Source organism: Ruditapes philippinarum, unplaced genomic scaffold (genome assembly GCF_026571515.1).
Source record: "Ruditapes philippinarum isolate M1 unplaced genomic scaffold, ASM2657151v2 ctg19672_1_1_1_1, whole genome shotgun sequence".
NCBI classification, from domain to species: Eukaryota; Metazoa; Mollusca; class Bivalvia; order Venerida; family Veneridae; genus Ruditapes; species Ruditapes philippinarum.
Genome location: NW_026858518.1, coordinates 2,875 through 14,720, shown reverse-complemented (window position 1 = coordinate 14,720; position 11,846 = coordinate 2,875). Strand labels below are relative to the sequence as shown.

The 11,846-nt window shown below is 35.3% G+C and overlaps 1 protein-coding gene across 1 annotated transcript; it reads right to left on the bottom strand.

Annotated features, from left to right (window-relative positions):
* Positions 1-351: 351 nt before the first annotated feature.
* LOC132753484 (FERM domain-containing protein 8-like) lies at positions 352-11,069 on the bottom strand (the record flags this gene model as incomplete). The annotated part of the gene is made up of 8 exons (XM_060743966.1): positions 10,886-11,069; positions 10,153-10,254; positions 7,064-7,122; positions 5,912-6,078; positions 4,870-5,088; positions 3,214-3,343; positions 861-1,034; positions 352-457 (listed from the first exon to the last, which is right to left on the bottom strand). Coding segments are annotated over exons 1-8 (1,105 nt in total), but the record flags the coding sequence as incomplete, so codon positions are not given.
* Between the last annotated feature and the right edge of the window lie 777 nt (positions 11,070-11,846).

The following is an 11,846-nucleotide window of genomic DNA, read 5'->3' as shown; positions in this document are numbered from 1 at the left end:
ACAAACATAAAATGTCAAAATCACTCTTGCATGATTTAAGAATAATTATAACAGACAAATAACCTATATTTTCAATATTTTTCCTACTTTTTTTAAGGCTCACCAACACTATGAAATTTATCTGGGGACTTTCCAGCTAAGCTAGATAAAAAGGATCTTATGTCGCTTATATATGCATTATTTCAGGCATTAGCAGGTTCGAACCCCACAGTGGTTAGGGGCAGGCAAATTGAAATCAGTTACCATCACCTCTGAGGCCATTACAACATGAAACAACACCAATAATGATATAACACACATTATGTTATATCAATCTAACCTAGACAATTATAATCTAGGAATATCTCTTACCATTCTCGCCTGTCATACCATCTACATCATCAAGTGCGGGAATACCTCGCCTTGCTAACTTCTTACGTTCAACACATGATTCTATTAAAGCTATCATCATTTTTGCCTGGAATTGTACATGATAAATATATTGTTTCACATTGCAAATGGAGAGAAAAGAAGTATTGCATTCTATACATGTTTATAATTCACAAGCAAAAATCAATTCAATAGCCACTAGGGGCCATGAGGGATGTTGCACTTTTTCATTATCCCTCATGCACAGACTCAATCCAACTGAGTCTGCAATTTTCATGTAATTGTGTTGTAATTAATGCTTCTTTAGGATCTCCGTTTTCCCAGACTTTTAAACAAGAGGTTACAAAGTTTACTCAAGATAAATATTGGGAACACTTACTTTCCGTAACTTTCAGTAACTGTTGTAAAACAAATAAATACATTCACAATGTCAACTTCATTACATCTCAAAATTATCAAAGACATTGCAAACTTGTTTGTCTTTACTATACCTGTCTGGAATACACTTGCAGAACTTTGGTGACTTTTCTGTCACCGCCCTCAGGCATACTCTCATTTACGAGGAATTGTAGAAAGACACAAGGGAAAGCGTCATCATCAACATCAAACTGAGGCTCTCCATACTCCCAACATAACTCTGTATAAGGTACCGCCAGCAGTACTTCCTATACGCGGAGAGAAAGAAAATAAATTTGTCTTGCTTAACAAATAACACAGGACAGCGTCTTTCAAATTGGATAAAATGGACCCTTGCCATTTATAAATCTGCTGAAGATTATAATTTAGTATTTTAAGTTTCAACAAGGGTGCCATAGTCACAAAATACGCCCGTTTACGAAAGCTTTAGATGGAGATGGGGGCATTATGGATAAGTGTTATCTAGCAAGCAAGTTTTTATTCTTGGCACTGAGTTGTTAAATGAACCTTAAAACAAATCAGTAGGGAAGATATGCACAGGATGTGTGACCTTGACCTTGGTCGCAGGGACCTGAATTTTATGCACGGCACTCAGCCTCACAATGATGAACATTTGTGCCAAATTATATTGAAATCCCTCTATGCATGTAGAAGTTTTGCTCCAGACAAGCGTTTTTCTATGAGCTCTAACTGTGACCTTCACCTTTGACCTAGAGACTTGGTTCATGTGCAGGGCACTACGTCTCATGGTGGTGAACAATTCTATAAAGTAACATTAAAATTCCTCCATGCATGTAGAAAATATGCTCCGGACAACATCTGGATATTTAATCATCTCCAGTGACCTTGACCTTGCAAATATTAACCTAAATTAAATGTGTCACACCTGTAAACATGATAGTTACCATTTGTGCTACAATCCATCAATAAATGATGACTAAATGGTCCCTATACACATCTTCAAATTTTTATCTGAACTTTGACCTCTATGTGTAACCTTGAATTTGGTCGCAGGGATCTGAATTTTGCGTGCGACACTCAGCCTCACAATGGTGAACATTTGTGCCAAGTTATATTGAAATCCCCCTATGAATGTAGAAGTTTTGCTCCGGACAAGCGTTTTTCAATGAGCTCTAAGTGTGACCTTGATCTTTGACCTGGAGACCTGGATCATGCATGGAGCAATACATATCATGGTGGTGAACATTTCCATAAAGTATTATAAAAATTCTTCCATACATGTAGGAGATATGCTCCAGACAAAATCTGGATATTTCACCATCTTTAGTGACCTTGACCTTGCATATATTGACCTAAAGTACATGTGTCACAGGCGTAGTCATGATAATGACCATTTGTGTTACAATCCCTCAATAAATGATGATTGAATCGTCCCTATACACATCTTCATATTTTTATCTAAACTTTGACCTCTATGTGTGACCTTGACCTTGGCTGCAGGGACCTGAATTTTGTGCGCGACACTCCGCCTCACAATGGTGAACATTTGTGCCAAGTTATATTGAAATCCCTCTATGCATGTGGAAGTTTTGCTCCGGACAAGCGTTTTTCAATGAGCTCTAAGTGTGACCTTGACCTTTGACCTAGAGACCTAGTTCATGTGCGTGACATGGCTTCTCATAATGGTGAACATTTCTATGAAATTTCATTAAAATCCCTCCATGCGTGTAGGAGATATGCTCCGGACAAAATCTGGATATTTCATCATCTTTAGTGACCTTGACCTTGTATATATTGACCTAAATTATATGTATCACAGCCATAGTCTTGATAATGACCATTTGTGTTACAATCCCTCAATAAATGATGACTAAATGGTCCATATACACATCTTCATATTTTTATCTGAACTTTGACCTCTATGTGTGACCTTGACCTTGGCCACAAGGACCTGAATCTTGCGCGCGACACTCCGCCTCACAATGGTGAACATTTGTGCCAAGTAATATTGAAATCCGTCTATACATGTGGAAGTTTTGCTCCGGACAAGTGTGACCTTGACCTTTGACCTAGAGACCTGGTTCATGTGCGCGACACTGCTCCTCATAGTGGTGAACATTTCTATGAAGTTTCATTAAAATCCCTCCATACATGTAGGAGAAGTGCTCCGGACAAAATTGGACGCCGCCCGCCTGACCACCCGCCCGCCCGCCAGGGGCGTTCCCATAATACGTCCCGTTTTTCAAACAGGCGTATAAAAAGCTTACATGGATGAAGACACAGACTTCAGCACGAGTTGAATTGCTCTCCATGTTCTTTAAATAGTCTAATTTCTTAAAAAACCCTTCTAGCTAATGTCAAATGATGGACACAGAATGATCCCAAATTGGCCAAAGATTATCTTGCTAAAAAAATTTTAAGTGAATAAACAGGATACAATGTTTTAAGTAATAGCTAGTAACTTACATCTTTTTCCCTATCTATCAAGCATACACCATTTGTATTGATAGCCGTCCATGTCTCAATGTTGTGAGAACGCTTCAAAAATCCCAATTTACCCTGTGGTTTGTTTATAAAACTGTCAAAGAAAGCTGCCCTGAAATTTATCATAAGATAAAACTTTTAACATGATCATACTGTAAAATCATTATTATTCGTGGGACACGAATTTTCGTGGTTTTCGTGGGTAGGTCAATCCACGAATTTAAGATCCCACGAAATTTTATCCCAACAGTTACTTCTAATCATGTCTCTATTATATGCATGCGTCGCCGCTTTTCCGTCGATTATTGTGTTATGATGGTATACAGATAATCAGGTTAGTGACAGATTTAATCTATAAATAGTTTAGGTTTGCAATATTTAAGAAACTTGAAAGCAAAGTCGACTATATGTCCTGAATTTCGGTCGTATATACACATCACTGAGACTGCTTAATTGTAGGCTACTTGTTTGTGTAATCCAGACTACTTTACATAATCGAGTAAAAATGGGAAACCAGTGCAATAATTAGCGCTAATATAAATTGTCAGTTTGATCTCATTAATTGTTAATAGAATTAAAGAAATCTTTGATATTAATGTCGTAAGTAAAGTACACAAAAAATAATAAACAATCACTAAAACGGATGAATTGTACATCCTTTTGTCGCATTTAAATGATCCAGTTTAAATTTTAATCACTGCTGTTCCGTAAACATCAAAGACGCTGCCGACTTCTTAATATATCCACACAATCTCGTATTATTCACTCATATTAATTTATATGCATGTAAATTTACACAGTTGATGTGATGTTGCGTGTAATTACTGTCAAATATAGTAAGACCGATTCAAGGTGTAAACTTTGTAATCTCGCTGGTTAAAACTTGTCAGGGGTCGTATAAATTATGCAATGTTTACATCGGCGAATCACAGGGGCAGTGTGTACAATGGAGCTGCATATCATGTCATCTAGATGTGTTAATTGCAGTCAATTATCGGCAGTAACTGATTTTTTTATGTTATGCCTAGAGGCAAGGATTAGATTATTGACAAGCGCTGTGTGATATCACGCGGTAAGTAAAAATGTGCGACGGTTAATTTTAAGATTACTTTTCATTAGGGTTTTTTTTGGGGTTTTTTTTTTTTTTTTTAACAAGAAAATGAAAATCCGCGAATTTAAGAACCCACCAAAATGCCCGTTTTGATAAAACCACGAAATTTCATGCCCACGAATATAAGTGAATTCGCAGTAGATAATGCAGTTTTTTATCTTTATTTTCAATATTGATATTTTATATCATTAACTGCAAATAAGCATTGCTTAATTTTTTTTAAATGAAGTGTTATTTTCTCTATCCTAGATTAAAGAACTAGTCAACAAATATCAACTTTTGACTAAATACATCCATGTATATACATTTTGAAATAAAGAATGTCAAAAAAAATCTATAATATATATAAAGGATTTATTCAAAACTTTTGAATTCTAAACATGAACTAGCATGTGATATATCAATGCATATATTAATAATGAAGTATTCAAAGGAAATGAATTATAAAATATTCATAGAAAATTTCAATAAGTTTATTTTCATATTTTAAGAATCACTATAATAATGATAAAAGTTGTCTCCCTTACCCGTAAAAAGGATAAGGCCACAAAATCTCTAGATATCTGCGGTATAATTCCCCGCGTTTATTTTCAATATCTTCATTTTCATATTCCTGAGAAATCTGACGGTGAGCATTTAGCCATCTCTCTTCAACAGCATCTTTCGGACCTTGACTTTTACGCTTTGCAAAAAAACCTGTTGGCTTTCTGTACACATGCTCAGGATAAAATTGATGCAAGCTTGCTCTGGAAGAAAACAGATTATTTGGTTGGTTATCAGGTCACAAACACAATATAAACCATTGGGTAACTTTCCAGCTCATTCTAGTGGAGGAAAAGCCCTAGAATCTCCTTTTGTGCTTTCTTTCAGGTACTCAAATGTGAGCTTGTGAATAGAACCAATGACCAATAAAGATTTCAATGTCTTTAAGGCAGTGAGGGAAAAGGAAGAGCAGGTAAAGTATATGGCTAAGTTTTTTAAGTCTATCCTATTTTTTTTATTTTTTGAACGGTTGGGATTTATGTCACACCATCACAATATAGGTCATATAGCGACTCTCCAGCTTAACAGGTGAAGGAAGATCTCAGGCGCCCTTACGTGCATTATTTCAGGCATGAATGGGCACCTGAGTAGAACCTCCGACATTTTGGAGCTAGCTGTATAGCTTCCTCACATGGAAGAATGCAAAGTCCCTGTCAGGATTCCAACCCATAGCAGTGAGGGGCAAGTGGTTTGAAGCCAACAATCTAAACATCTCAGGCACAGATGCCCCTAAGCCTATCTGTATCATATTATCCAGAATCCAAATTTTAAGCTGAATTACCCAGTATTATCTGAATACTATGATAGCTATCTACAAATCTCTCTTATGTATAATCACTGGAGACAAATTTCAAAATTTTCACCAAACCTTACAAATGGCAAGTATTACATATATTATAAGTGAGAAAATATGACAAGTTTCTATCATATGACTTCTGAAATTTTGTTTCAAAATTGCAATTTAGACTCTTGTCTTACAAATGGTCCGACTAAACAAGTAAATACTTTGATACACATAACACATACCTGTAAGTTTCTATAATATGATCTCTAGAGTTATATTTATCCATGCTGAGTAATGCCTGAATACCAGCCAGTGTGTGGTACTCATCTGAGTTGAGTATATACCTGCCTTCTAATACATTATACTTGGCCTCATGGTATAAAATGCGTAGTACTTGTTCATATGTGATCTAAAATACAAAACTCGAAGATTATAATTATTTACAAAAAATCATTCTGTATGTTTGCAAAATGGCACTAAAATTTTCTATCCTTTTCCTTAATATCCTTAGGTAAGGCTTTCAGAAAACTGTTCCTTTCATTTGGTCAAGTAAACCAGACTAAACATAGTTTTGTCAAACATATATCTGTAATATGTAACAAGAGCTGTCGGTAGGACAGCAACGCTCGACTATTCTTAGTGCTTGATAGTAAAAAAATGCTTGATACAGTTACCTCCTCCTGTTTACAGGTTGGGGTTATGATGGTGAACAAGTGTGCAAAGTTTCAAAGCCATATGTCAATGGACTTTGAAAATATTTGAACTCTTACAAAAACTTTAACGTAAATTCTAAGTTGAAAAAGGGGCATAATTCTGTCAAAATGCTTGATAGAGTTACCTCCTCCTGTCTACAGGTTGGGGTCATGATGGTGAACAAGTGTGCAAAGTTTCAAAGCCATATGTCTATGGACTTTGAAAATATTTGAACTATTACAAAAACTTTAACGTAAATTCTAAGTCGAAAAAGGGGCATAATTCTGTCAAAATGCTTGATAGAGTTACCTCCTCCTGTCTACAGGTTGGGGTCATGATAGTGAACAAGTGTGCAAAGTTTCAAAGTCATATGTCAATGGACTTTGAAAATATTTGAACTATTACAAAAACTTTAACGTAAATTCTAAGTCGAAAAAGGGGCATAATTCTGTCAAAATGCTTGATAGAGTTACCTCCTCCTGTCTACAGGTTGGGGTCATGATGGTGAACAAGTGTGCAAAGTTTCAAAGCCATATGTCAATGGACTTTGAAAATATTTGAACTATTACAAAAACTTTAACATAAGTGGTTATGCCGACGCTCGGGTGACTGCAATAGCTCTACTTATTCTTATTGAATAGTCGAGCTAAAAATGGTCATTCATCTAAATGATAATAAATTCTAAAATATCCTTCACTTACATTTACTTCACGTTCTTTCGGGAAGAAAACATTTCTTTGGAACATTAACACTGGTTCATCTGAAATTGAATAATATTTCTTCTTTGAACCAATCATAAAGTGGATAGAAAGTGGTTTAAAATCAGTAATCTTAATAGTACCAGAGAAAGGGGCAATTTATTTCAATTTTGTATCCAAATGGATAATACATCTTATATAAAAGCTACAGAGTATGAAAATCTCTTTTTCTTGAATTGTATGTATTTTTTACAAATTCATATTGCTTTCTTCCTGTAATCAATTAGATTTATGTTGCTATACATAAAATCAATGCTTTTTTAAGCATTTTTTTAATATTAAATTTGCTTATAACAACTTAGCTTGGTTTACATGTATAACCAACTAAATTTGTGTAAAGAGCATGCCCTGCTCTAAATATGAATTAAATTCAATTATTTTATTTACATATACACATATTACCTATTTATCACCATACATTCAATGGCGGCGTTAACATACAACATGAGAAGATCATGAGCAATGATATATCGATATCATAATTATAACTAGAACTGCCACTATCTTGGCGTGAATACCCCCGCATACCACTTTGTCAGAATCAACAGTGGCCATTTAGAGTGCAAGGACAACCTCCCTGCCAAATCTGAGGTTACTAAGCCAGTGCATTGCTAAGTTATGTATTCTACATGCTTCAATTGTGAAAATGTCAAAATCAATACATTGCAGACAGGACATTCTTTAGCAATTGAGAAAAAAGCTCTTTTTTTGTCAAGGTCCCTGTGACCTTGAACTTTGACCCAGTGACCTCAACATCCATGCCAAATATGAAGACTGTGGGTCAAAGGAATCTTAAGTTAATGGGTGGACAAACTTTTTGAAGTCAAAGTCCCTATGACCTTGACCTTTGATCCAGTGACCTCAAAATCAAAAGGGGTCATCTACTAATCATGACTAACCTCCATTCCAAATATGAAGACTGTGGGTCATAGGAATCTTAAGTTATTGGGCGGACAAACTTTTTGAAGTCAAAGTCCCTGTGACCTTGACCTTTGACCTGGTGACCTCAAAATCAATAGGGGTCATCTACTTATCATGACTCACCTCCATGCCAAATATGACGACTGTAGGTCAAAGGAATCTTAAGTTATTGGGCGGACAAGCTTTTTGAAGTCAAGGCCCCTGTGACCTTGACCTTTGACCTGGTGACCTCAAAATCGATAGGGGTCATCTACTAATCATGACTCACCTCCATGCCAAATATGACGACTGTAGGTCAAAGGAATCTTAAGTTATTGGGCGGACAAGCTTTTTTGAAGTCAAGGCCCCTGTGACCTTGACCTTTGACCTGGTGACCTCAAAATCAATAGGGGTCATCTACTAATCATGACTAACCTCCATGCCAAATATGACGACTGTAGGTCAAAGGAATCTTAAGTTATTGGGCGGACAAGCTTTTTGAAGTCAAGGCCCCTGTGACCTTGACCTTTGACCTAGTGACCTCAAAATCAATAGGGGTCATCTACTAATCATGACTAACCTCCATGCCAAATATGATGACTGTAGGTCAAAGGAATCTTAAGTTATTGGGCGGACAAGCTTTTTGAAGTCAAGGCCCCTGTGACCTTGACCTTTGACCTAGTGACCTCAAAATCAATAGGGGTCATCTACTAATCATGACTAACCTCCATGCCAAATATGAAGACTAAGGGTCAAAGGAATCTTAAGTTATTGGGCGGACAAGGAAAAACCGACGGACGGCCGGACGGCCGGCCGGACGGACGGACAAGCTGATTCCAGTATTCCCCCCTTACAACTTTGTTGTGCGGGGGTATAATAATAAATATTAATACAATTATATCAAAATATATCCGACACAAATGTTATATAAAAAATTAACAACACTTTATTGATTTGATACACTGACCTTAATAATCAGCTTGAAAAATAATGATCCTGTATATTATCAATAAATAAATACTGTACTTGTGTAAAACTATAGTATTAAAGATATTATGATTTTGCCAATAAACAGGGTCTATTCTAGGATTCGAAAAATAGGGGGGATTTTTATCGAAAAGTCAGAATTTATCATATTTGTTGATCTTTTCCTTCTTTCTCTATGTAAAATTTCCCCCTGCCTCTGAAAAAATAGGAGTGAATTCTCAAAAATAGGGGTGAATCCCCCCATCCCCCCTCCTAGAATAAACACTGAATAAATTCAATGCCAAATAAGGATTTGATTTTTTTCTACAGCAGTTTAACCCTTTCCCCCATGAGCATATTGTGAAAAATGGCCATTTCCACTGAAAAGCCTCCTCTTACAAGTTCAAACTGCTATGAAACTATGAAAAATGCTTCAATACTAATCAAACTTGGCACAAATGTTGACTGGGCCATTACCTTTGTAACGACATGCTCAGTCTTAAATTTCCTGTTACCATGGCAACGAGGGGACATCTCAAAATTGCCAAAAATCACTTTTTTGCCTCGATTTTTTCCATCAAAATTTATTTCAAAGTGCTGCAACTTCTCAAGGGATTGAGATAGAGTCAAAAGCTTTTCAGCGTTGGTTACACGTTACCTTATGATCAACCTGGGGTCATTTTAAGCCTCTCACAAGTCCAAAATTTTCTTGGCGATGAGGGGGACTCTGCCCCCCTTCAAACCCCCCCCCCAAACAGAAGGGGGCACATCCCCCTTCTGGCAACCCCCTGATGTATTATTTGGATGGGGGACGGCGCCGAAATAATGGTCACTTTTTTTAACAACATTTCTCAAACGAAAAACAGTGTTTGGGGTCTAAATAGGACATTTTTTTCACTGTTTGAGGCCTCAAAAAGGGGGGGGGGGGGGCAAAAGGCCGTCGAAACACGCTTATATAAGGGAAAAGGTTAAGGAAATTCAGTATCAGTGTACTTAGTAATCAAACAGCTAAAAGTATTATTGGTCATCAGTATAAAATCTAGTCAAGACTGCTGGCCTTGCTCTTTACTGGTGTCAAAGAACTTAATAAATCAAATATACAAAAATTTACTACAATACTTTACAATAATTTCTTTAGGTAACAAGTGTGAAATAATCATATTTACCATCATGTATTTCTTCAGCTTTTGCGTCTGTGTATTTTGAGCAGAGTTCGTCCCACTGTTGTACCATAAAGAATGGTTTGTGTTTCTTCTTTAATCTCAACTCTAATATAAATTAAGCATCAATTTACATTACAAATATGATCAAATTTAAACTGTGTAACCTTTGTTACAATAAATTAATTTTCTTTTTCCTTATATAGAAGTCAATAGGTTCAACTGTTGGTGTATCATTTGTTGCTACTTATCAATTATTACATCTTGAGACAAAACTTGTAAGTGTAACTTTAATTTAGCTTTCTATTTTTTTATATCTGTTTAATATGTGCACTAATCTTGTCACTTTCTAGATAAAAATATTCAGATTTTCGCCAAATAAACAAACCAATATTTATCTACAATGTAGTAATGAAGAAACAATCCAATATTAACCTAATAATGGAGAAACAAGCAAATGGAGAAACAAGCCAATATTTACCTACAATGTGGTAATGGAGAAACAATCCAACATTTACCTAGTTATGGAGAAACAAGCCAATATTTACCTAGTTATGGAGAAACAAACCAACATTTACCTAGTTATGGAGAAACAAGCAAGAAACAGCCAACATTTACTAAGTTATAGAAAAAACAATCCAATATTTACCTAATAATGAAGAAACAAGCCAATATTTACCTAATAATGGAGAAACAAGCCAATATTTACCTAATAATGAAGAGAAAAACCAATATTTACCTAGTAATGGAGAAACAAGCCACAAGGCGAACACATCTTCACATTCTGCAGGTAAACCCTGATCCTGTAGTACAATATCGAACAGATCATCAGCCTCTGCATGATGACCTTCCTCTAACTGTACATGTATTCCTGATCTGTCCCGCATAAATATACATACATCCAACGAGGCTGCAACATAATAATTTCACTTTTAAAAGTAGTAGCAGAAATATCTCTAGTGATCATAATTTTGTTCCACATTTTCAAATAAGCTGAAATTGTGTGATTTATAATTTTTTGTTTCTTTCTTTTTATCATTTTTGAAGTAAAAACAGCATAAAAAACATTATGAAATTATGAGTCATTAGGTAAGCAAACAACTTTTATAGATTTACATTATTTCCATCATTAAGCTAAAAAAACATGATTTTTATCATATCCTTAAAGTTATATCTAGTAAAAAATATTTCAACATATTCTTAATTCCTGAAACTAAGAAATTAAATTTGTAAAAAGTATTTTTAACCTCTGCATTTTATAGCAAACACAGAAATTTCATCATGAGAAAAACAATTATTATCATGAGCCATTACAATGGAGCTAACTTTATTTCAAATCAAGAAACTAATACACATAAATCTATTCAATATGCTTAGATCAGGATGCTCATTAATATATGCACTTGTCAAATTTAACACCATTTTGCACTTGTCAAATTTAACACCATTATAACAAATTGTATATCCTCAGGTAGAAAAACTGTCAAAACTAAGGAGATAAGACCTTCCATATAAGACATGACATCATGGTCTTTTATAAGAAAGCAGTCTCTCCGTACAATTATGGTTTTTTGAAAAAAAACATGTATAAAGGGCTAAAGTGTGACCTTTAAAAACAGGCACTTCTGTTTTTCATTATAACCTTCTTTAAAATAATGCATGTATCTAATTTTACTAAAAGCAAACAAAATATAATGCAA